At 39.0% G+C, this 27,534-nt stretch overlaps 1 protein-coding gene across 5 annotated transcripts in view; it reads left to right on the top strand.

The window, feature by feature from the left end:
• mta3 (metastasis associated 1 family member 3) overlaps positions 1-27,534 on the top strand; it is a 156,893-nt gene that overhangs the window by 49,249 nt on the left and 80,110 nt on the right. For all 5 annotated transcript variants that reach the window (XR_010003223.1, XM_008115701.3, XM_008115702.3 and 2 more), the window contains exons 5-8: positions 9,531-9,594; positions 10,684-10,801; positions 20,387-20,489; positions 26,206-26,305. Coding sequence is in view for 4 of the 5 variants with exons in the window: in XM_008115701.3 (XP_008113908.2) it covers positions 9,531-9,594; positions 10,684-10,801; positions 20,387-20,489; positions 26,206-26,305 (385 nt within the window). In the remaining variant the exon portion in view is untranslated. The remainder of the gene's footprint in view (positions 1-9,530; positions 9,595-10,683; positions 10,802-20,386; positions 20,490-26,205; positions 26,306-27,534) is intronic.

The following is a 27,534-nucleotide window of genomic DNA, read 5'->3' as shown; positions in this document are numbered from 1 at the left end:
CACAAACCAGCATAAGCAGACAAACTGTGAATCCTATCAAGAATTTCTTGTGACTATCATTATTTCAATGTACAACAATCTATGGCACATACATTTACCAATCCTGCATGCTCTGGTGTTCTGTTTGGCGGGCATGCTTCCAAACAAAAACTATGCAAGGTCTTACTTTCGGGGGAGGTCTTATATTTAGCAATTCAGCAAAACTTCACTAGGTCTTATTTTCAGGGAAACAGGGTAGGTATGAATAACAAACACCCTTTTGTTATACTTGTCTATTTTGTTCTGTCTTGTAGTCCTTTGCAATTGTATGGTTAGTATACAGTAGGGCCCAAGTTTTGTCTCAAGTATTTCCTTTCAAGAGCATTTCAGGTTATTGGTGAGGAAAATATTCTCACCAAAAGAATTTATTGTTAATCAGAGCAGATAGAACTGGGTAGATGAAAGCTGAGGAACTGGTACAACTCAAATATTTATCTCTATAAGTCCCGTAGGCCTCACCTGGCATGGCTAATGATAGAAAATATGGGAGGTTTGGTCAATTTTTAGTCTAAGGACTAGTTTGCTTGCCCCTTAACCAGAGAAGCAAAATATCTGATTCAGTTTAAGATGGCTGGTCATCCATAAGAAATTTGACTTGTGAACCATACTTGTCTAGTATAACATAGTATGCTAGATTAAAACCCTAATAACCAGTATCATTCACAATGGGAAAAATTTGTGCTGAACTGAAATCTGAGATTTTTGTTCCAGGAGAAATACATCTTTGAACCATTGCTGGTTACATAATAGCAATGTTGCTTGCTTTATATTCATTGAAAGGATGTTTCATAAGCTTAGTTTAGCAACACTAAATGTCCTGTCTTTAGTAGACACAAGGCACACAACCTTGTGGCACTGTTGCTCTGTCGTTTCCATGTAGCTGGAAAAAACAATTGAGCAGAGATGCATTAGAAAAGATTACTCCTCCAATAGATAGGTACCAGGTGGTTTAGTTTTATAATTCTAATTTTGAAGAAGTAAACACATAGGAGAGAATGCATTAGCTCTCAACATATTTCTTAAGTGTTTCTCTCCATCTGCCATAGAACATCCTCTAAGCATTTCACTATAATCTAACACACATTAATAGGACTAATGTAAAAATCTTAAATCCCTAGTCCCAAACCACCAGAGCAAAGTTTGCAAGCATGCTTAGGCTCTCATAAATCAATCACATTGAAGCATATCCTTTTATTGTTCAAATTTCGCCTGCTGTGCCAAGCTCTGATTTATTCCAGTGAAGACTTGCAGGGTGGAGGGCAGAACTAGAGATCTCTTTATTGCTCCGCTTGGCCAAGGAAGGATGCCAGGGGAAGTTTCCCAGATCAGGCATCACCCACAGTTAACAGACATTTTATAGAAATTTGAAATAATTGTCATCGCTATGATTGGTGCAAATTACAATCCAAAAAAACTTATTAGTTCACAGTACATTGATTGTTGAAATAATAGGCATCACTCTGATTGGTACAAATTATGATCCACAGTCTTATTAGTGTGATGTGTGTGGTGGAAAACATAATAAAGCTCTTCATTGGAGGAATTCTGGAGTCTGCCTTCTGTATTCACACCGCCTCTTTCTGCCCTTGTGAGCTCATTAACATAGGAAGTAATTGTTTCAGTGGAAACAATGTTTGCTAATGGATAGCAGGGCTGGTAAGGGGAAGACTCCTTGATTAAACAATATTCTTATCTTAGTTCTGAGCCCAGGGGCAAGGCTGAAGTGTAAATTCTGGTATCATGAGATCATTAAGTTTTGTGTGTGTGTATCAGGAGCAACTTGAGTCGCTTCTGGAGTGAGAGAATTGGCCATCTGCAAGGATGTTGCCCAGGTGACGCCCAGATGTTTAAGATGTTTTTACCATCCTTGTGGGAGGCTTCTCTCATGTCCCCGCATGGAGCTTGAGCTGATAGAGGGAGCTCATCCGCGCTCTCCCTGGGTGGGATTCGAACCTGGCAGCTTTCAGGTCAGCAACCCAACCTTCAAGTCACAAGGTGCTCCACAGGTGCTCCACAGATCATTAAGTGGAGGTGGGGGGAAATAAGTTGTGGGTACTACTCAGCAGGGCGGTGTTTTCCTGCTTCCAAAGCCAAACAGGCTGGTGGCTTGCTTTTAGGTTATGAAAAGAAAGAAAGAAGAAACAAATATTAAAGATTAGAATTGGAAAGGAGGATGTTACCAACTAGGACAAGCTTAAAACAATTTTCTACAACTACTACATATCTTTCAATAAAACAACAGATTCATCTAAAGTTTCCTTTGGAAAATACTTGGGGAAAAATGCTATCTACACTTATGAAGATCAAATAAAAGGACTTGAAGACCCAGTTTCAATGATTGAGCTTGTTGAAGCAATCTCTAACATAAAGATGGACTGCCAGTGTTACATTACAAGACTCTGCAAGATTGACTGGGCATACTGTTTTCCAAACCATGAACAATATCTTGAATAATGGCATCCCTGATTCCTGGCATCAAGCTATGATGACTTTTTAAAAGAGAATTATGATATTGAAGACGCCAAAAATGATAGATGCATATTTCTGCTGAATAAGGACTACAAGATTTATGCTGCGATTTTGGCAAAGAGGTTGAAGAAAGTCTTACAGGCCTTGATACATGAAGATCAAGCAAGGGTTCTACCAAAGAGACATCTAAGTGATAATGTTAGATGTGTTCTGGACATAGAATATAATGAGGTCCATAATGAAAAACAGGCGGCTCTATTTTTTGATATCGTAGGATACGTAGGATAACGTTTCTAGGTCATTTTGAGGAGCAGTAGTAGAAAAGATGAACTTAGGGCCAAACTTTCAAAGGTGATTTAAACAAATTTATAATGAGCAAAGTGTCCAAATTTTTATATTTGGGGAACTGTGTAAATCTCATAAAATACGAAAACGAACCAAACAAGGTTGTCCCCTCTCCCTGTTACTGTTTTTGAACAACACCATAAGAAAGGCAAAAGATCTCAAAGGAGGAAGGATAAAAGGACAAAGTTATGAGATGAAAGCCTTTGCAGATGACTTAGTGGTTTTTTTAGAGGACTCTCTGAACATAGGTAGAGGTCTGAACCCTATCCTGAAAGAACATGGAAGAGAATCAGGATTTAAAATTAAGGAGAAAACAACAAAGTTGAGCAAGAATCTGGCAAAAATGGAACATAAAATCTTACCTGAGAAATTGGGTTCTCAATTTGTATAAAATGTTAAATATTTAGGTATATTTAACTACTGAAAACTCAAAGTTTAAGGATAATTATGATCTAACAGAAAGCTTTAAGAGATGTACATAGGTGGAAAAGTTTACAGCTGTCTCTTATTGCTAGAGTTTTAGCTATTATGATTAATGTACTTCCACATTTACTGTTTCTTGAAATATTGGATAACATTCAATTTAAGCAATGGCAAAAAGACCTATCAACATTTTTTGGCAAGGGAAAAGACTAAGGGTCAGATTCAAAGTACTTCAAGCAGATAAGAAAAGAGGAGGACTAGGTCTTCCTAGTCTCAAAGCCTACTACCACGCATGCTGTTTAACTTGGTTGAGGAATTGGTTGTTCTTGAGAAATGAATGTTTCCTACAACTATAAGAAGGTCTGAGATTTGGGATTGATGTCTATCACTGGTATGATAAAAGGAAGGCGGACTCTAAATTTAATAACCACTACATAAGGGGATTGTTATTAAATGTGTGGAATAAGTATAAGAAAAAATATTACAGCAGAAAGTCATCGTTGTGCTCTCCACATGAAGCTCTGTTTAAAAAGGAAATTTCCTTGAAAGAGAAAGGGTTGACATAAATACTTGTTGATGTTTGATAATTATCAGAATAGAATAAAGATGAGAGAAGAACTAGTGTCCGAAAACTTCCCATGACAATGGTTTCCATACAGACAATTAGTAGAACAATTGAAAATGGATAAAAACTTCTTTGGATTTGATATTGATAAACCTCTGGAGATGATAACATAATTGCTACATTGTATAAATTGTTGTTAAAATATAAAATGGAGGAACAGGTGAAAGATTGTATAGTAAAGTGGACTGTTGGAAATGTGTGGAAAAGTTGGGCAATTTTTACCATATGTGTTGGTGGACATTTGAAACCTAACCTGATCTGCTTGGAATGTTAGAAGGTTGGGAAGGTTATTGCTATATGTGATAACAGCAGCAAGAATTGCCTACCCTCAAAGATGATCCAGTGATTTGGACCCCAGATGATTGGCTTATGAAAACGTACTACGTTGATTAAGTAGAAATCTCTAACTAACTTTAAGAAATATTTTATTGTCTTCCTCTAGCAAAGATGGGGCCAAATCTCCATCACTGGCTTTTTGGACTAGAAGTGTGTTATGTAAGGAAAGGAAGTGCCCAATTGCTCCTTTTCACTAAATGTGTGTAGAATACTGAGAGAATATAACAACCAGGTAGATAATGTAAAGTCCTTAGATTAGACAACGTAGATTTCTTATAGTTTATAGTTACTGGTTTTTTGTAAAGTTTAGGTTGCAGTATTATTCTAGAAAAGTATTTTAAATATTTTGTTGATGTTGTTTATATGTTTGTGTGTAGATTGTGTTTTAATTTGTCTTAATAAAAATTAAGTCGTAAAAAGAAAAAACAGTAGTAGTTTAAAACATAATTTGCTTGACACTTTCAGTGGAACAAATTGGAAACAAACGTGATTTAAGGTTCATTTAAACCTAATAAATGTGGAGCCATATATTTTTTTTTGGTGTGAGTGGGCAAAGTTTCACAAAAATGAGGCTGTGACTTAAAAAAATGATGTTTAGTCTATTGCAGTCACTGAGCCTTAAGAACTATCCCTGTTCTGAGAAGAATATGCTTACATGACAGAAGGAGGATTTAAATAGAGACACACTTCATTTGTTACAGTTTATTAACTTCTATTAAATTTGATCATCTCAGAGCCTTGACTATAAAAAGGAAAGATGGCATAGTGATAAACTGGGGTAGAAAATCAAATCTCATCTAACAGTAATGTTAACTTTGATTTCTCATCTACAACTGGGGAGAAACACACTTATCCAAATAGATCAATGTTAAATGATATCAAAAAGGTGACAAAATGACAATAGGGTTATCATATAGCCTAAAATTGTGTAGCGAGTCACTGTACTATGAGAGGTAAGAAATTTAAAAGAAAGTTAGGATTTTTTCTAAATCTATTTCACATTTTTAGTTGATTTTTTTCTTCAAAGATAACAACACTGTAATATTTCTTATTTTTTATTTAGTCTCTAGATTCTTTCTTCTGTTTTCTTATTCAGTCACTCACATTGAATTCCCAACTCATTCAGTGATTAGAACTTGGAAAAGTTACTTTCCTGGACCACGGTCCCCAAAATTCTTCAATCACAATGCTTAAAAGGGAATTCTGATAATTGTAGTTCGAAAAGTACGAGGGCTTTCCAGAAAGTATATTATGTTTTGGAATTAAAAATTAATGAAGTATAGGATAAAATATTTATTATATGCAGTTAAAAGCCATACTTCAGTAGCACCTTTAAACATAGTCCCCATTCAAAATTAGGCCCTTTTCAGAACTATTAATCAGTTTACAAAGTTCCTACCCTCTGCAGTTTCCCGCCGTGTCCTGAAACTCAGCCAGCTGAAGAATGAATGCAGGAGGGAGGAGCAAGCAAAACACCCGCTCTCACTTCTTTTGCAAGATCTCAAGAATCAAAACATTGAGCCTTTCCCTTCCTGTCAGCTCAAGGAAAAGGTGTGGGTTTATCTCTCCTCGCGAAGAGGAGCAGCCAGAATCGGCCAGGACTGTGGCTGCTTTTCCTCGGAGGCTACACCGCTTTCCTCCACACGTGGGTTTATCTCTCCTCGCGAAGAGGAGCAGCCAGAATCAGCCAGGACTGTGGCTGCTTTTCCTCGGAGGCTACACCGCTTTCCTCCACACGCGGGTTTACCTCTCCTTCCGAGGAAAAGCAGCCACGAAGCCCTGGACATGGCCCATTAAGAGGGCTGGCCTGGCGATTCCAGACCCCAGAGAAACAAAACATCATATATTGATATGGCTGTAGAAATGCTGATTCCTTCCGACGTGAGTGGTCCCAGGCGTCAAAGGTGTGGGTGGTAAATTGCTCTTTCCTCAAGGGGCAAGGGAGACGATTTCCCCTGCCTGAATAGAAGTATTGTGTTGCAATGTCCAGGTAAAGTCCAAAAATATAGGTGAAACTGGGAACTTGATGAGGAAGTTCCCAGCTTAGTTTCTTTCCCCCAGGCTATATAATTGCGTGGGATGCAAGACATCTTTGGATTAAGGAACACGGTTTCCCCCAAAGGGAAGGAATGGGGATCTCAGGAACATAAAACATTAGGTTAACACAACATATAGGCAAAATAGGAACACATAGGAAAAAACATGAAGTGTTAAGGGCAAATTATATACATGAGAGATATAGTTTTCAAAGTACCTTTAACAAGCCAGGCTCCTCGGTAAGTCATGGCCAGGGGTAATCTAGCCCTGGTTGTCATGGCACATCATATAGACCTTCAGAGGAAGACGATGGCAAGGCATCTAAGGAGTGCTCTTTGCCTTTCGTTGGGTTAGTGCTCTGGCAGGTGCCAGAGAGAGAGAGAGAGAGAGAGAGAGAGAGAGAGAGAGAGAGAGAGAGAAGGAGACTTCAGTGAGCAGTGACCTGGCCCAGGTAAACTAGACATCCCAAGGACCTGGGGCTGGTTTTCTCATGGAACAACTGCAAATTTTGATACAAACTTGATCAACAGATTGCAGTTGTCTTTCAGATATTTTAGTGTATCTGTTGGCTCAAAAAGAGATCAAAAGATATACATACAGGCATTTTAGGATTAGTAATAATGTAAGAGAAAACATTTTTTTAAAAAGGTAACGGCGCTCCATGCAGTCATGTACATTTTTCACAAAGATGAAAAAACCCCAACACAAACTTGAATAGTTACTTCCTTCTGTGAACCTGATAACTGCTCATGAGTTGGCAGCATGTTTAAAAAGCGTGTAGGGACTTATTAACACAGACAGAACAACTGGTAATATTTGGATGGTTTGAACAAGTGGAGCTAAGAGCCACAGTGGCACAATGGGTTAAACCTTTGTTTAACCAGCTAGACTGCTGACCTGAAGGTTGGGTTGCTGACCTTTGCCAGTTCAAATCTGCAAGATGGGGCAAGCTCATGTCTGTCAGCTCTAGCTTGCAGGGACATGAGGGAAGCCTCCCAGCAGAATGGTAACACATCCCGGCGTCCCCCTGGGTAGCATCTCTGTAGACGGCGAATTCTTTCACACCAGAAGCGACTTGCAGTATGTTCTCAAGTTGTTTCTGATACAATAAAAAACAATGTGGAGCTTCTCAAATGGAGCTTGTGGCTACATTTCCATAGAATTCACAAACAGTATGACCAGTGTCCATATTGCTTGCTGAATTCTAGAGTTGCTTTTCCATGGTCTCCTGCTTGTAATTTGAGAGCTTCTTAGTTTTCCTTGGTCTAGCAATTTATCTGCGGACTAGGCCAGTTGTGCATAAGAAGGGAACGAGGTAGCCTCCTTGTGGTGACCAGAAGTAGTGAAGGGCTTGGTGAGAAACAGTAGCCAAGTACCGGTGCAGTTTTTGCTTCTAGTGTCTATTCCCAGTTTCTGGGAAGGTGGGAAAGATAATGCCCTGAAAGAGAGCACAAATTTTGTTGTTTCACCTGGGTAAGAACTAGTTCTTATTTCCTTTTTAATTCTTTGCACACTTTCCCTCATAATCTTTAACTACTCTAATGAAGTCTACCACAGAAGCAATAGGCATCCCAGCAGAGTTTGATAGCTTATCATTGGAATGAAGTTAAGATAAGCTTACTATACTCAGTGGTCTGTTTTAAAAATATACATTTAAAGAGTGGCTTACCAGAATAAAGAGGACACATTGGTTGGCCTTTTTGTCCTTGAGACATTATTCCATATTGAATATGAAATGTCATGTTTTGGATTTTTACAAATACTGTATATGAATACATTGGGATATCATGATGAGGGGACCAAATCTAAACATGAAATTCATTTGTTTTTCATATATACTTTATAAATATACATAGCATAAAGTTAATTTTATACAACAATTTTAGTTATTTTATGCATGAAACAAAGTTTGTGTACATTGAACCCTCAGAAAGGTACCACTGTGAACAATTTTGCAGTGTTTTGAAATTTGGCATTCCAGATAAAAAGTACTCAGCCTGTATGAATCATGCATTAAGCTCAGGCCACTGTATGGGGCCCCTTTGACTGGTAACTCTTCAGGAGATAATTAGTGTACTTTTATTGGACTAAGACCTTACTTGAATAAATCACACCAGTTTCTTTCATCACAAAAATTGAGCTAGTTGCAGAGCTGTTTAAATGTTTTCCTATCAGTTTTCTGACTGGAGTTTATATACCCTGTTTCTCCGAAAATAAGACTTCCACGTAAAATAAGACCTAGTAGAGGTTTTGCTGAATTGCTTAAGTAAGACCTTGCAATGTTTTTTGTTTTGTTTTTTGTTTTTTTGTTTTTTTGGAAGTATGCCCGCCAGACAGAACACCAGAGCATGCAGGATTGGTAAATGTATGTACCATAGATTGTTGTACATGGAAATAATGGTAGTAACAAGAAATTCTTGATAGGATTCACAGTTTGTCTGGTTACGCTAGTTTGTGATTGCTTACGCTGGTTTGTGATGACAACTACTGTACAGTATATAAGAAATGTTCATTTTTGTTGTTCAACAATAAATGTGAATTCTTCTTCATGGAAAAATGAGACATCCCCTGAAAATAAGACCTAGCACATCTTTGGGAGCAAAAATTAATATAAGACACTGTCTTATTTTCGGGAAAACACGGGTAGCACTAGTGGTGTCCACAGATCATTTGTATTGAAACCCATTAGCTAACTCTCCTCCCATCTTAAGTTCTTACTTGTACAGTCATGCTTTTGATCAAGTGCTGAAAAAAATCAACCTAAATGATCCAAAAGACTGGAGAAACTTTGCCATAAAGCAAGTTTGCAGCTGATGCTTTTTTTAACATCAAGAAAAAACGAGCAAGACTTGATATGATAAAGAAGTATAAAAGTATGCATTATGTGGAGAAAGTATCACAAGATGAGCAGTAATTTGGGTAGCTTTAAACAAGTTGAACCAGATTTTATGGGGCATAATTTATCAAGGGCTTCTAGCCACGATGGATCCATGCTGCCTCCAAAGCAGAATTGCTTCTGAATGCAAATTGCTGGGAAAGATAGCAGAGGATACTGCTTCACTTACAATTTGCACAAGAGGTTCCTGTAACTATCTGGAAAACCTTGTGGGAACACAGTGGTTGGCATACCCAACACAATTCTTGTAACCAAGATTTAGCTAAATTCTGAGCTTGTGTGGTTGTGTTTTCTTTTCTATTTGTAAAATAATAATGATAGTCATAACCATTTCATTCTTGTTTATGCTTTTTTTTGTAGAGGGAAATGCAGTGTTGCACTTCTGAATGAGACTGAATCCGTATTGTCGTATCTTGTTAAAGAGGTAATGTCATATTTTTATAGGTTGTACTCACTTAACTATCAGTGTTCTTCCAGAAGAGTTTGTTAATAAACCCAAATATTGCTTTGTGGTAAATAGTATGTTATTAGTATACATAGGAAAATCGTTGTGTATATTTGTTGTTTTCTGATGTGATGGTTGAATATCTTGAATTATTGATGTTTTTGTAATGCTAAAATGATTCATTTGATGTTCAGCCAAAATTTGCAAAGGAAAGTACAAGTTTACTTGCCAGAGGCTGATTTTTCCCCTGCCTTCTTACGTTGGGTAGAGCTAAATTTTAACATGTAAAAACTCCAAACTGAGAAAGTAGCTAGCTATCCCTGGCAGTAATGGAATGTTTTCGTTTATTGTATATACTGTATAAATCAACATCATGTGTACAGTACATTGAAGGTGGATTTCGGGACCAAAATTATGGATTTTGCTTTGGCCAGTGTATAGATCAAGAGCAAAAGTTAGGAACATGCAGCAAACATCTTTTCATCTCATTTTAAAACTGCAAAGAGGGAATATATTTTTAAAAAGCTAACAAGAAGAAGAGGAACTTCTTAATTGAGGGATTACTAGGGGGAGGTGGGTAAATTGCATTGCTGATATAAATATGTGCAAATATTGCTAGGGAAAGGAATATCAATAAGAAAAAAGAATTAGAATATAGACTGGAAAAAAGAGGTGGGACAGAAGGATAAGGAAAACAAAGCCGTCTCTATTAGAGACTCAGTGAAGAGGCAGGGATAAGGGTCAAAGGTGGGAAGCACCCCCACCCATTTACCTCTGACTTGCCCATATTGCCCAGCCCTCCTTTTTTGCTTCCTAACCTTCTTTTTCAGCCTGCATGTAGTTAATCAGCAATGGGGAGTTGGGCTATGGCAGAAATTTTTAACAGGTGCACACAGGCTTTAGCAATAAAGCCTGTTGTCGCAGTCTGTGCAGAGAAGCTTATGCTATCTGAAGAAGTTAGGCATGGAAAAGTGCCTTTACACAAGAAACTGGTTTTTTGGAGGTCTGTATCAAAACACAAATAATGATATTTTGGAAGGTAACATTTTTGCTGTTGGTTCTTCTTAGGATACTTTCTTCTATTCATTGGTGTACGATCCATCATTGAAAACGCTCCTAGCAGACAAAGGGGAAATTAGAGTGGGACCCAGGTATCAAGCAGATGTACCAGATATGCTCTCAGAAGGTAAATATATCATGCTTATGACTTTGGGTAGCAGTTTTTATTGTAGTTCAAGATAACTTTAATGTTATGATTGAGTATCAGTTATATAGAATTCCAAAAAAGTCTAAAATCCAAAATTGTGCATGCACATGAGTGGCTGAACTTGTGACTCCCTTGCTTTCTGATGTGTCAGTGGACACAAACTTGATTTCATGCATACAATTATTGAAATTATCTTCAAGCTATGTGTATAATGTGCATGTGAAACATACATTAATTTCATCCTTACATGTGGCTTTCATCTCTCAAGATATCTCATTATGTACAAATATTCATATGGAGGTGTTTCAGAATCTAAAAAACTCAAGCATTTAGGATAAGGGACTCTCAGACAGACATATTCTTCTTAACTTGCTCTCTATCTGTAGAAACAAAATCAGTGTACTTCAGCCTATTTTTTATCTTCTGGAAAGCTACGGTGAGAAGAGAGTGAAATTCCCTCGAAGATTGGCGGCATTTAAAATGTAGTCACAAATTTTGCAGTCCAGTACTCTCCAGGATGCAGTATTTCAAGAGACCATGCAATAAATATAGTTGAGAGTAGGGCTGTGCACCGGTCTGTTTTTCAAAATAGGCTCTGGATGATTCTGCATTTTCAGGCATCAGATCATCTGTAACGGCATGGGTGGCATGTTTTTTTTTGGCTGCAACGATACACACGGCAGCTGAAAATGGCTCTTTTCCATTTCTCTTGCCTATGTGTGGAACACGGAATGGCAGCCACACACATTTACAAGTTTGCTTGTGAGCCCGGCTGTCTGAGCCAATCAGATGAAGAAAGCCATGGTGTCCTGGCTGTTGAGAGAGATCGTGTACTAGCAGTTAGCTCCATTTGTTGTATCTCTCAGTGCTGTCGCTGCTTTGGATCGCTTTTTGCCTCAATTATTTTCCTTTGGCAGTTTAATTAAATTTTCTTAGTTTAATATCTTAGAGTCATTCTTTTTAAAAAATATTTTTCTAGGGAAGTGAGTGTGGTCGTGTGTTGGGGGGTATGAAAGGGCATTTGGGGGGTGTTTGTTTAAATATTGGGATGGTTTAGTGAAGGGAGGGGATAGCATTGAGCCCCTGTAAGTTGTTTATTGTTCACCCCTTTGACGCTTATATTTTTCCTGTGGCTTCTATGTGGTTGTGCTTCTTCTGTTTCAAAAGAAGCTTGAGCATTTTAATTCTGTTAACTGCAATGGGCAACTTGCATGCAGGCATGTTTGAGTATGGTGAAGGTATTAATACTCCCCCCCCCCTTCCTGGCTGGGTGTATTAAGGAGTCATTTTAAGACAAAATTAGAAGCTTTTACTGCTAAGTGAGTTATTCATTGGTTCAGCTTGGATAAATGAAGGTAAGAGAGCCTTCCACCTTATATATTAGTTCCAATTTTAACTGTAGAGTTGAGAGATGGGGATAGCTAATGATGCTTTGTGATGGTGTTTCTTTCCCTACAAGAGAAATTAGTGGAAATCAAGATGGGAGACAGGCAGTCTAATCACAGTCTAACCACAGTGATAAAGATATGGATCTATGAACTGCATAAATATAGGGTCTAATTGCTTTTTGTTCCAAAGGCAGATGACAATGCATTCAGGGAAAAGTATTAAAGGTCTGTTGAAAGCAATTTGTATGTTGAATCAGTGATTAAGGAGCTAGCATCTGTAAGCAATTAGGTCTGTGTCTGTCTTCTAAGGACATTTTAAAAGATGCATTGACTGCTACTTAGCCACAGACAGATTGAAGGTTGTTTCATGATCACAGGCTGTGTAGAGCTCATAATTTTTCAGGGTCTTGAAGGTAATGTAATAAACTCAAGTTTTGGCCACTAGGAGCAGCAGCAGAGTTATGGGCTTTGTTTCTCTTCTCACTGTGATTATTGCAAACTAAGGGTGCATCTACACTGTAGAATTAATGTAGTTTGACACCATGGCTCTCCAGCTCAATGCTATAGAATCATGGAAATTGCAGTTTTACAAAACATCTAGCCTTCTCTGCCATATAATGCTGGTTCCTCATCAAACTGCAACTCCCATCATTCCACAGCATTATGCCACTGCCATTAAAATGGTGCTAAACTGTATTCATTCTACAGTGTAGATGCAGCCTAAGATGAGAGGAAAAATGTGAGAATGCAAGAGGAAGGGGACAAATATGAAATGAAAGAGGGCCATTTATGGGCCATTAATTTGGTTAAACCTAAAGCTCTCTATGTGAGGTTACTTTCAAAGACTGTTCGGAAGCTGGAACTAGTCCAACGTTCCACAGCCAGGTTACTACCTGGAGTGCCATTCAGGGAGCATACAACTCCTCTGTTGAAGCAGCTCCACTGGCTGCCTGTTAGCTTCAGGGCACAATTCAAAGTCATGGCTTTGGCCTACAAATCCTTAAATGGCTCTGGTCCAACTTATCTCTGCGAACGTATATCCCCCTATGAGCCGTCCCGCAGATTAAGATCGTCTAGTGAGGCCCTGCTCTCGGTCCCGCTGTCGTCAAAGGGGCAGTTAGCGGGGACGAGAAACAGAGCTTTTTCGGTCGTGGCTCCGCGGTGGCTCCTTGCCAAGGGAGATTAGGGAAGCCCCCTCACTCATGCCTTTTAGGAAGCAGCTGAAGACCTGGATGTGGCTTTGGCTCATCCTAGGATATGGGTTGATATAACCTGATGGATTCTTTGGATTAATATGAAGTTGAACACGGACTGGCTCTGACTTTTGGCTCAATTCTACCGCCCCTGTTGTAACGGTCACTCGGTTTTTATTGTTTTCATTGGATGTGGATATCGGCTTTTAATTGTGTTTTATGACTGTTTGGTTTTACTACATTTTGTATTATACAAGGGTTGAATGAAAAGTAATGCCTCAACCTTCGTTACTTGGGTTTGGATGGGAATATTTTAATAAATCCAATGCAGAAATGATCCTTAGAATGTGCTCTTTGACTACCACTATTCACTTTTCCACATAATCACCAGACAATTGGATCCCTTTCTGCTAACGATGAACAAGTTTTTTGAAGCCGTTACGGAAAAAATCAACACTCTGTTTCCACAACCAGTGTCTCATAATTCTCTCATCATCTTCATCAGAAGCATAATGATGTCCCCACAGATCTTCTTTCATTATTGGGAACAGATGGACGTCAGATGGTTCTAAATCTGGACTGTATGGCGGTGAGATCCAGTCTCCGAAGTTCTGCTGTGGTGACATGTGAAGTGTGTGGTCTGGCATTGTCATGCTGCAGGAAAACATTTCCCTTTTCCTTTCGGACCCTTGTTAACGGTTGTTTCAAAGTTCGCAGCGTTGTGATGTAACGCTCTGAATTTATTGTTGTTCCACGTTCAAGGAAATCAACATGGATAACACCATCTGCATCCCAGAACAGTGTTGCCATGATTTTTCCAGCTGAAGGCTGTGTCTTGAATTTCTTTTTCTGGGGCGAGTCTTTGTGTCGATATTCCATAGACTGGCGCTTCATCTCCAGGTCATAATGGTGTACCCATGTTTCGTCTCGTGTCACAATTGAATGGAGAAAGGCATCACCTTCATTATCGTAACGCTAGAGGAGTTCCTGGCAAATTTCAAGTCTGTGTACTTTCATTTCAGGTGTCAGCATCCTTGGGTACCCATCGTGCACAGGTCTTCCAATAGCTAAGCAAAGCAATAATGTGACCCACACGTTCTTGTGAAATGCTGATTATGCTTGAAATTTCTCTGAGTGATATGACGATCACCCTGAATCAATCTGTCAACCTTTTGCTTGTGAAACTCGGTGGTTGCTGTAACAGGACATCCAACCCTTTGTTTGTCACGCAAGTCAGATGTTCCCACCTCAACATCTTTAAACGTACTCGCCCAATGGCAAACAATACTCACATCAACACAATCATCATAAACAGCTTGCATTCTCTGATGAATCTCCTTTGGGGTGACACCTTCTGCTGTCAAGAATTCAATGACTGCACGTTGTTAAATCGCATTGACCGACTGTCTGCACAGGGTTCCATACTTCACACTTTAACAACACAACCGTTCAATGCTAAGGCTTCCCGCCAAATGGAACTGTAGAGGAGAGTCTACTGAACAAGTCAGTACCTGCCGCATATCAGTACTGCCACCTGTTGAGGAGTCATGAAGGTGGAGGCATTACTTTTCATTCAACCCTCTTTTGTGGCATCTAATTCTGCCATTGTGTAAGACCGCTTTGGGTCCCCCTGGAGCAGAAGAGCGGTATATAATTAAATAAAATACATAAATAAATAAAATAATATTTTACAGCATAGTTGTATGAGAATCATAGAATCATAGAATAGTAGAGTTGGAAGAGACCACATGGGCCATCTAGTCCAACCCCCTGCTAAGAAGCAGGAAATCGCATTCAAAGCACCCCCGACAGATGGCCATCCAGCCTCTGCTTAAAAGCCTCCAAGGAAGGAGCCTCCACCACGGCCCCGGGGAGAGAGTTCCACTGTCGAACAGCTCTCACAGTGAGGAAGTTCTTCCTGATGTTCAGGTGGAATCTCCTTTCCTGTAGTTTGAAGCCATTGTTCCGTGTCCTAGTCTGCAGGGCAGCAGAAAACAAGCTTGCTCCCTCTTCCCTATGACTTCCCTTCACATATTTGTACATGGCTATCATGTCTCCTCTCAGCCTTCTCTTCTGCAGGCTAAACATGCCCAGCTCTTTAAGCCGCTCCTCATAGGGCTTGTTCTCCAGACCCTTAATCATTTTAGTCGCCCTCCTCTGGACGCTTTCCAGCTTGTCAACATCTCCCTTCAACTGTGGTGCCCAAAATTGGACACAGTATTCCAGGTGTGGTCTGACCAAGGCAGAATAGAGGGGGAGCATAACTTCCCTGGATCTAGACGCTATTCCCCTATTGATGCAGGCCAGAATCCCATTGGCTTTTTTAGCAGCCGCATCACATTGTTGGCTCATGTTTAACTTGTTGTCCACGAGGACTCCAAGGTCTTTTCGCACACACTGCTGTCAAGCCAGGCGTCCCCCATTCTGGCCCCATTAAAAATAGAATTACAGCTGGTCTCTGTATTTACAGATTCTGCATCCATGAATTCAATTAAGAAGCAAACCTTGTTTTTTTGTCATTTTATATAAGGGATGTCCTTTTACTACACCATTGTGATGCCTCATGGGCCTTGTAGTCCTGTTCCTAGTGCCATCGTGACAGATGAAGACGAAAACATGGGGTTTTCGCCGGTTCAACAAGAGCCGGAATCTTTTCACCTGCCGGATGTTGATGTTTGTACCCAAGAACTCAGTAAAACAGACCTTGGGCATTCCTCGCCCCCGTTCCCTAGGAGACAGTCCTAGTCTGCAGACAGAGGAGTGAGGGAACAGAATCGCAGGAGTTTACGGATTGCAGCCAAACAACAGGCTGATTAGACCTGCTTCCCTTGGGAAATTCTAAGGAGTCTTGCATCTGGACAAAGTTGGGTTTCGCTTCCCGTTCTCTAGGGAAAGAGCTTGTTGGCGGGAAAACGAGACCCCAATATAGGTGCCTGACACGGGAGAATCTTTGCGGAGTCAACAGAGCAGCTTCAGGAGTAAGATCATGTGTGGACTTCGCAACCCCAGTTCCTTGCTTCCCGGATCAAGTATTCAAGATTTGCCTTGCCTTGTTTTAACCACGGATCTTGTTCCAAGAATCACTGTTTGCCTTGTTCCTAGTCACGGACCTTGTTAAAGAATCAAGATTGTATCCAGCCTTGTTGTCAAGCTACCTTGGACTCCTAAGACTCTGGCATTTCCCCACACTATTGCTTGGCAATAGTGTGTGTTTCGGTTATTGGATTAAAACTTTGAACTCTAATATCATTTATTGGACAATACATTTTTGGACTATATTTGACCTTATTTGAAAGGTCTGCCTCTGAACTATATTCTTCACTTGTTTTTATTGCTTTTATATATTTACTTAATAAAGATATTAGATAGAGATTGGCCTCCGTGTATGGTTCTTGGTGCCCCGCTGCCTTGGGTCTGACAACCATTGTATGTAATAGGACTTTAACATCCACAGATTTTGGTATTCATAAGGAGTCCTAGAACCAAACCCCAGGAGATACCAAAGGTCCACTATACTTTCCAGTGTCTATAGATGCAAGTGTTACAGCAGGTGTTATTAGATAAGCATAAAATATTAATGGCCCCATCCATCCCTAAATCAAATAGTCAGAGGAGAGAAGCAATTTTGCTTAGTATGCGGATGGTTTTGTAAGAGTAGTTGTTTTGTATCCCAACAGATAATTTCCATATGTACATAGAGTATTCTGGCATTTTCTATTGCACATCAAAGTTTAATGAGATAGTTTAATTGAATGCATAAGCATATATATGTATATACACACAACCATATACATTTAATTTAAATGTTATGTAAAACAAATAGACTGAACATTATTATGATTAATATTAGAAAATATTACTAGAAAACTTCTGTTATAGTCCAGGCTGTTTTGTTTAAGGGATGTTTCAGAATTTCATTTTACTCCTCAGGCTTTGAATGTCTATATGAAAAGACTTATATGAAATGTCAGTAATGTGCAGATGACATTCCGTTCTTTCTTTTATTTATTTCTGATAATCTCAGGAAGTTTATGGAATCGAGTAACTGATATATGGATACAGTTTTTTGGAGGGATTAATGTGAGTGAACAAACTTAAAATTAAGCCAATGGAATTGGGAGTTCCATTGATAGGGACATGGACTAATCTCTCTGAAGGTTTGGAACCAGTTTCAGGGTTTCTCTACCAAAGGATCAGTTTCATAGTTTGGAAGTCTTCTTGGAGTGTCTGTGGAAGTAGATGTGATAAAGGCAATTAGGGTACTTTTGATTAATTCAGTCGGGGTGGATTTAGTCTGACCCATAACCTTGGGCCAATCCAGCCTGCCATATAAGGATTCCAGGCCCCACTGCCTGGTGACACTGAATGTAGTTTGGCAATACTGGGTGGATTCCCCCCTCCCCCTGCCCTCCATGTTGTAGCAGACTCTGTTTGCAGCTTGGCTCCTTCCTGCTGTGGGTGAAGAGAGGAGGAAACTCCCATCTTCTCCCCCTCCCTTTCCACCACATGCAATTGACTCAGCTGACATCATAGCCCTAAGTCGGAGGATAGTCTGAATTCTGTGACAGATTTTCAACTTTTCCTCAACTTTTGCGCACTCCGGACAAGACCATGCTGCTGTTGCTGCTGCGATTAATGCCCTGAATTATCTCTCTAAAAGGAGACACAAAATGTTAGCTTGTATCAGCTCTGTGCGACATTTGACTGCCACAGGGCTGATCCGCCACTACACTGACCTAAGTAGTCAATGTAAATGTAGCCTCTGATAAGCCAGCCACAATCATGTCTGGAATTCAAAGGCTCATCATCTGTTAGTACATATAAATTAGACCACTTTAATTTCTTCCTGCGACTGCTTTGAAGAAAATCCACAAACTTTACCCAGTTGAAGGCAGGGCCGTGGGGTCTTCACTTTCCAGCTCTTGTATTGTTCTACTGTCTGTTTTCAAATGTGATTTCGTAGTATATTGCAAATGTAATATTTAGTAGTAACAAACATACTTAGTAAAATTGCAACACAAGGTGTTTCATCACCATCATGTGAATAAAGAGGCTATTACACTTGGTAGAACATAAAGCATGTTCATTTGATTAAAAATTCCTGAAGCAACCCTTCCCTTTTGCTGGTTGCATAGGTGTCCCATTCTGATCTCTGGAGACATGATTGTGACAACCAGGCATTTGCAGGGAGCTCCGTGCCTGACAGGGAGCACCAGTGGAAACATGGGAACCAGACATCCTCTCTTCCTGTACTGATCAGAGCAGGGAAAAAGTGATGACAGTGGTGTCCATCTGGACAGTGGATTGGAATGAAATGCACCCAGTCGAGGTGTTCAAACAGCCCTGTAGCTCAGGGATACTCTGGAGCTTCCTGAAAACATCAGAATATCCTGACTTTGCCTTAAAGTGGAGCCAAGTCGGGCTAAGGGCAGAAAACTCAACATACTCACTGGAGGTTGCTGTGTTCCTTAAGTCTACCAGCAGTGGATTCAAAGTGAGTCCAAGATTTTTTTATTTATTCAACCAGGTTATCTCCATCTGAATCATTATGACAATATTAGCAGACTGAGAGCCAAAACCAAGGTCACCATAACATCTCTTATAGAACTCCAATATGCCGATGACAACGTAGTCTGTGCGCACTCAGAAGAAGACCTACAAGCCACTCTAAACATCTTCGCAGAAGCATACAAGAAGATCGGTCTCTCATTGAGCATCGAGAAAGCCAAAGTGCTCTTCCAACAGGCACCAGCTAATCCCTCTGCAAAGCCAGGAATACAACTTAATGGTGTAACATTAGAAAATGTTGACCATTTCCACTACCTTGGCAGCCACCTCTCCACAAAAGTCAACATCGACACTGAAATACAACACCGCCTGAGCTCTGCGAGTGCAGCATTTTTCCGTATGAAGCAGAGAGTGTTTGATGACCGGGACATCCATAGAGATACCTAGGTGCTTGTTTATAAAGCCATTGTCCTCCCAACCCTGCTCTATGCCTGCGAAACGTGGACGGTCTACAGACGTCACACTCAACTCCTAGAGCATTTCCATCAGCACTGCCTCAGAAAAATCCTGCAAATCTCTTGAGAAGACAGGCGGACAAATGTCAGCGTGCTTGAGGAAGCAAAGACCACCAGCATTAAAGCAATGCTCCTATGCCATAAAATCCGCTGGACTGGCCACGTTGTCCGAATGCCCGATCACCATCTCCCAAAGCAGTTACTCTACTCTGAACTCAAGAACGGGAAACGTAATGTTGGTGGGCAGGAAAAGAGATTTAAAGATGGGCTTAAAGGCAACCTTAAAAACTGTGGCATAGACACTGAGAACTGGGAAGTCCTGGCCCTTGAGCGGTCTAATTGGAGGTCAGCTGTGACCAGCGGTGCTGCAGAGTTCGAAGAAGCATGAATGGAGGGCTTAAGGGAGAAACGTGCCAAGAGGAAGGCCCGTCAAACCAACCCCGATCGGGACCGCCTTCCACCTGGAAACCAATGTCCTCACTGGTAGAACATGCAGATCAAGAATAGGTCTCTTCAGCCACCTACGGATACCCCCCCCCCCACCGAATACAACAGAAATGGAAGACAATCGTCCTTGAACTACGAGGGATCGCCTAAGTAAGTTAGTAAGTATTAGAAGGTCCAAATATCTATTAGGTTGTGTCCCTTTTCATATGCCCCTTCGAGCCATTTAAGTTTCAAAGGGGTATTAAACATTGATTCTATTTTCTTGAAAGCATATCACATGGTTATTTATTTTTTGCTTCTTTTAACTGATGATTTACTGTTGTGGACTGCTTTTGCTATTTTAGTGATCCCTTTTATTATGTGCTGTGGTAATTTTGTTGTAGAATTTTATGAGTTTTTCATTTATCTGGTGGAAGCTACTTTATGAGAAATTGATCTTGAAAACTGACCTTAAAATATATAAAATAAATAAAAAGGAGTAACATTTGTATCTGATGTATTTTTGTTTATTAGGTGAAACAGATGACCGTGAACAGTCAAAGCTTGAAGTAAAAGTATGGGATCCAGATACCCATCTCACTGATCATCAGATTGACCAGTTTTTAGTAGTAGCACGGTAAGAATAGAATCTTCATGATTTTTTTTCTTCTTTCAAAAAAAGAGTATAACCTGTACAAAATTATTTGTAACTTAAATAAATGACTAAATCTATTCTGCTTGAAACAGGAGTTAGCCATGGTTAATTCCTTTTGTCTGTAACAATTCTGCTATATTTAAAAACTAGATTTAATACCTAATCTAAAATTCTGCTTAACTTAATTTAAATGCACCAGATTGTGACATTATTTTTTCCCCTTTCATTCTTATCTGTGTGGGAGAAAAACAGTTAAACTATACATAATACATTTATCATTTAAAATAATGTCACTGAATATCTGATGTTGGTATTTCTTCAAAGGGTATAGGAAACTATTGGTAAATCTGTTTTTGGAGAGTACAATTGTTTTCCAGTTGTTTTGATGTGATTTTTAAGGAAGAAATTGTTACATAATGTATCCGTATGTTGTTTTTATAATATTGCAGTAAATCTATATTCCTGACATAATTGTGCTACAGTGTAAAACTTGTTCTTTTGTTTGGCTTTGTTTCAGATGGGGGAAGAAACCATAGCTTAGTGGTAGGCAAAAACCAAAAACTTATTTTGGGAGCTGTAATTCCAAGGAATCCATAGCCAGTGGGTTCCCATATTGTAGGGGATTCTGCAGTTCATAATGTCACTTTTCCAAACTCTCATTGCTGTACAACATAGGAGATAATACTTGCATAGATGAACCAGAGATCTAGCATTGAAAAGGAGCTGTGTACATTCATTAGTCCAGCTTCAAATGTAATATTGAAACAGCCTTATTACTGACATTCAGCAATTTAGGAGCAACATTAATACAGAGATGAATGAACTGATATTTAAAGATGGCATTTTAAAAGTGAAAATGCCATGTTATTTGGAAGGCTATTTTAAAAGTGAATTTTATTGTAAATTGTATTTTACTAATTATATTAACAACTACTTTAGCATTCAATTTATAAATACTATTCTTTCACCCACCATTGTAGAATAGACCCATGCAATCAATTATTGAATGATGAATTACCATAAAGTTAAATTTAGCAGATCCAATGAGTCTACTCCACTTGAAATAAAAAGAGATTTGGAACATAATCCGTATATATGGAAAGGACTTAGACAGGAGAGAGTGAGAATTAACCACATTTACATTTTTAGATGGTGACCTTATAAAATAGGGAAAAATAATCCAAAGTCGAATTGCTTATCCCCATCCTTCTGGAATGATCATAGTCAAAGAAAAAAGATACACTTGTCTGAGATCAGTAAATGAATTTGACTGAAATTTATACTGTAATAACATTTCAAGTGTATCTGTGCAGTGAGATCTCCTGAAAAATTATACTTTTAGAGATAACCAGTATATGACATACTCTATTTACATTATGCTGGTAATGTGTGCACAATTATTTGAGAGATTTGGTAAAGCAGGTGGGAATAGAGAAAGTGGGCAGGTGGATAGATTTAATCAAGGAGGCTACAGCCCTGAGTTTGCAAGTGAAAGACTCAGAAGAGTGGTCATGATGGGACAGATTGGTTTTAAATAACCTACGATCCATCATGTGCATGTGCTATGACTTTGTCTCACTCACCAACAGCATGATTTGCTACATGGCTGCACATATGTAAACTTGCTGTGGATGGCAGGGAAGGTCTCTGAAGCCGTAACTGACTTATGACTTCCATGTCAATGGTAAATTCATCCTTGGTTTCAGTCCAGACTTTCAAGGAGTAATCCTCAAATATGTTCAGCACCTTGGACAGGTCATTTAAAGCATTTCAAAATCCAAAGTGACATGAAAGACCTGAGCCACCAGAGCTCTGGAGCAAGTTTTTGAAAATGCAGGTGTCTTCAAGAATTGGTGAAGAAAGTTCAATACCGAACGCTAATTTTGGATCTAGGCTTAGTTCCATTCTTTTCACTTGTTGCCTTGCCACAAAGTATTATTTTATGTGTTGTAAAAAGACATTGTCTTGCTACGGTTTTCTCTTTCTGGTTTCTGAGATAGAATTATATATTGTTGCACTAGTGGCACAAGAGATGTTAACTTACATAAATCACTGCTTTTATTTTATTTTATTTTATGGCTGGAGTGTTTCAGTTTTGTAGAATGTGGAGAAATGGAACATTGTATCATTGATTTTAGTAATTTTCCTTTGCACATTGAATCGTGCAAAGGAAAGTAAATATGTTGCTCTGTAATGTAACCGTGTTTTGCAATTTTTTGGTTTGCCTCAGGCAACCTGGTGAGCTCATGACAGAAGTGATATTCTGGTGAGAGATTTGCTGATTTGCATTTGATATTGTATTAAAACAAAATTAATTAATCATGCAAAGATGCTACAATTGAGTCTTTTACAACATGTCCTCAATTATTTCTGGACTTCATTAAGCTGAAGGACCCCACACTAAAAGTGCTTTTCTGTATCCTTGTGATTATGGATTATTGTTATGTCCTAACCCTGATACCTATTTGACTTCATGCAATCATAAAGTAGTTAACACAAAATGGTTTCTTTTGGAGAGTCATTTTATAGGCTGTTCATGGCAACAGCCTTTAAGTCGTTAGCATAATAGCATGTTCCTGTATCTGTGAATTGTTTTGGTTTTTTCTTTAAGTGTTTGACTAGGACTGTGGGGAACCATGGTTTAAATGCCTACATAGATGTCCAAATCCACTGGGCTAACCTTGAGGTCACACTTTCTTGGTTTCAAAGGAAGGCAATGGTAAACCTTCTCTGAAAGAAATTTTGCATGCCCCTGAAAAGGCCTGTGTGGTATAGGGCCATATCAAATTATAGTTCGATTTCAAGTTTTGGAAATTAGAAATTTCATGAGAATGTTGGTTTATTTGGGCTGGATTTTTTTAACAGATAGGAAAAACTTGAAAAATTAGAAATAACGAGCACTTCTTGTTTCAAAGGATGAATTGCCAATGAGAATAAAATTGTTTCCTGCAATTGGGATGAACTAGCAGTTATACATACCCAGGATGTCTCATCTTTGCTGTCTTGATAGCTGATAATGGGTCCCTGGAGTCAATTTTTATCTTTAATTATTTGTGTTATGTTGTTGACATGAAAGGTCTGCAGCATGGTGTTTTTAGGTCAAAAATCACAATTGGATGGAATAAAGGTTTGTTTGTGCTATTTGAGAGGATTGTTGTGTACTTAAATAGCAATGCAAACAAATGGAAAGAAAGTTTTCACTGTCAGACACATTAAGCCAGTGGTTCTCAACCTGTTGTTCCCCAGGTGTTTTGGCCTACAACTCCCAGAAATCCCAGCCAGTTTACTAGCTGTTAGGATTTCTTGGAGTTGAAGGCCAAAACGTCTGGGAACCCACAGGTTGAGAACCACTGTATTAAGCAGTTCAATATTGTGCTGCTCTAGCAAGTTTGTTGTTTATTCATTCAGTCATTTCTGACTCTTTGTGACCTCATGGACCAGTCCACAGAAGAGCTTCCTGTCGGCCGTTGTCGCCCCCAGTTCCTTCAAGATCAAGCCAGTCACTTCAAGGATACCATCCATCCATCTTGCCCTTGGTGGGCCTCTCTACTTTTGTGACCAAAAATGTGCTTTTGAGCTTCTCCCAGCCAGGTTACTAATATCCCTAACTGTGTAGGAGAGCTAGGGGAGTGGAGAGTATGGCTTGGGAGTTTGTATCCGCTTCACAGAGGCTAAAACTGAGCTTCTCTTCATCCCTTTCACATCTCCTCTGAAAATGGAATTCCATTGTTATTTCCAGTCAGTTGAGAAGCAGGCAGAACAATTAGAATATGTTATTTCTGATTACTAATAGAATGTGTCCCATATCCCCCCCCCCACCCCCCCCGCAGCATTTGGCTGAGAAGCATGGAAGAGTTGAAGGCACCAATATAGAGAAACCATGCAGGGAGGTGCTGCTAATTAGGCAGGGCAAATGTTGGAGGTGAGGGCTTGTAGGAACAAATTGCTATGGCCATGTCCAAACAAGGTGGTCCCTAAGAGCAGTCCAACCATCCAGGATCAAACTACAGGTTATCCAAAGTTCTTGGGACCAAAAGTGTTGTCTACGTTGGATTTTGGAATATACATAATCTGATATTGTAGCGATGGGATGACAGTTTAAACACAAAATCAATTTATGTTTATATCTTGCGCCCATACCCTGAAAGTAATTTCATACACAATATTTTACATATTTTCGTGCATGGTACAAAGTTTGTGTACACTAAGCTTTCAAAAACCAAAGATGTTGCTATCTCAGCCATCCTTGTAAACAATTTTGAATTTTGGAGTATTTTGCAGTTCAATGTGACAAATCCTGAAGGTGGTTAAATGCTCATGTTTATAGCCATCTTTCTTTTTCAAGTTTTCTGTAAGAACTTCATATAGTGCTTACTGTATTTCTTAGTTTTCCCTTTAGGTTTGACTCAAATTCAAATGTCAAACAGGAATAGGAATGGGAACCTTATAGCAACAATAACACAGCAGTCCTCTAAAGTGGAGGTGGTCATCCAGTTTTTTTTCTTCCTTCCTAACCCTTTAAAAATAATGAGTGCTAAGGAAAATAAATAGCTGATTGGCATGTTTAGTTGTGTAAATTGCTGAACACATATAATATTGATCGCCCCCTTACCTTGAAATGCAAGCTACCAGGTGGATAGGATTGTAGTATCCCTGCTGTTGTTCTCTGATCATTCTTTTTTAATTTTAAAGGAAATGTAATTTGAAATTTCAAGTTTTCTGCAATCATGCTTTCAGTTTAAAAAGGAAATTGACATAGTGGAACAGTTTTGACAGTGGGTTGATTCCTATGTATACATTTATGCCCATTTCCCAAGATGGCCGACCTTCTTTTGTCTGCACAGGAAGCAAGAACTACTTTATTATATGCCAGTAACTTCCATCTTCTTGGAAGAACATTTAAAGGATCCAATCATGTGGGCAGCCTTGATAGATAAGGCCATTAAATATTCTCTTAGCCAAACAAGCTCATAGATAAGCAGCACCCACATAACTGGGGTGTCATTCAAATCATACCTAGAAATGCTATTCAAGAGGAAAAAGGTGTACAGTAGAGTCTCACTTTTCCAACATAAACGGGACGACAGAACGTTGGATAAGCAAATACATTGGATAATAAGGAGGGATTACGGAAAAGCCTATTAAACATCAAATTAGGTTATGATTTTACAAATTAAGCACCAAAACATCACGTTTAACAACAAATTTAACAGAAAAAGTAGTTCAATATGAAATAATGCTATATAGTAATTACTGTATTTAAAAATTTAGCACCAAAATATCACGATTTATTGAAAACATCCACTACAAAAATGTGTTGGATAATCCAGAATATTGGATAATCGAGTGTTGGATAAGTGAGACTCTATTGTATTTTCATTTAATGCTTAGCAAAATTTTATTGCAATTAGATTTTTTAAAAAGGTAATTAATCTAGGAACCAGTGTTGTGCGCGGTATTTGTTTCATTTGTGTATTCATTTCTATCATCCGTTTGGATGCACAAAACGAAAGACGCCATTTTCAGATGAAACAAAAGGTGACACAAAAGAGAAAGCTGTTCATTGTGTAATTTAAAATGCAAGCAAAGAAGCTGTAAAGTATATATGAGAGTGGGAGACTGAATATGTAATGACTTTGTATTTCAGGATTTCATTGTATTTTTTTGTAAGTTTTGGTGTTTCCCCCCCTTTCTTCAGTGCGGTTGGAACATTTGCCCGGGCTCTTGACTGCAGTAGTTCCGTCAGGCAGCCTAGCTTACACATGAGTGCTGCTGCTGCTTCCCGTGACATTACTCTGGTGAGTAAATACCTTGAAATGCTGTTCTTACTGCATTGTCCCTTACCAACAACTATGGGAGGCCCTTCTCAGTGGCTCTCAGGTTCTTGAACTGCTATCCCAGAGAGGTTAGACCAGCACCCTCCCTGTTACCTTTCTGCAACCAGGTTAAGACGTCCCAAAAATTGCAACAGGACTTGTCAGCTGAGTGCTCAAGGGGACTGGGTCCTGTAGAATTGTGCTGGGTTGTCTGTTTCTTGTTTTTTGGAATAGTTGTTTTTTTTTTTACTTGCTTTCATTTTATGGATAGTTTAATCATACTTTTATATTTCTATTTGTATTACATTTGTAGCTATGTCTCTTTTAACAGTTGTAAACTGTTTTGAGTTCTAATCTGGGGAAAAGACAGGATATAATACTGTACACAGCTTTGAGGCCCCCCCCCCCCCCCGGATGAGAAAAGTGGTCTATAAATGAATAAAATAAATATGCATCATGATGCATTAATTCAAACAACAGCAATAATTGTGCATTAATCCAAATTTAGAGCCCGATTGTTCATGTCCTTGCCTGATGGTATGTTCTTTGCAATACCAATAAATGTACATTGAGTACTTTCATCAGCTCTTTACATTTAGATGTCTTCTAGCACCCAGCTCTTATTCATGTATCTTGTTAGACTACTGCTAAGTAGCTCCCCCCTCAGGAGTTGGGGAAGGAAAGACTAGGAGTTCATTTGGTATTGAAGCCTAGTTGCTGAAATAAACACAATATGTGAAGAATAGCTTGTGATTAGTTAATTTCTGTACTGCTTAACATCTTAAAAGGGAACTTTTATTTTTAGATAGAGGCTTTGTTTTAAAAAGAAACTTGCCTGAAGCAGCGATGAAATGTAATATTCTACTTTGGCGAAATCAGTACATTCTGGTGATTTGCCCCCACACTTCAGCTTATTCTGTGTTTCTAGAATGAACTAGGGACCCAGAATGAAAAATTACTTTTTATTGTCTGTTAGAACAGCTTAGCATAATAGTTTTTCATGCATTTCTGTGTACTATAATAATAATATAGAATCAGGATGCGGGACCTTTGGTCCTTCAGATATTTTGGGCTACAAATCACATCAGGCTTAAACAAAATCTATTAAAAGAGAAAAATAGCAAAACAGCACACAATTGACAGCCCAAGTTCCTAACAGCTTGCCAAAACAGAAAAGTATTTACTTGTCAGTAGAATGCATTCAAGTCAGG

The sequence above is a fragment of the Anolis carolinensis genome, chromosome 1, assembly GCF_035594765.1.
Source record: "Anolis carolinensis isolate JA03-04 chromosome 1, rAnoCar3.1.pri, whole genome shotgun sequence".
In the NCBI taxonomy this organism is placed as follows: Eukaryota; Metazoa; Chordata; class Lepidosauria; order Squamata; family Dactyloidae; genus Anolis; species Anolis carolinensis.
Note: the sequence above shows the minus strand (reverse complement) of the source record. Positions and strands in the feature narration are given on the sequence as shown.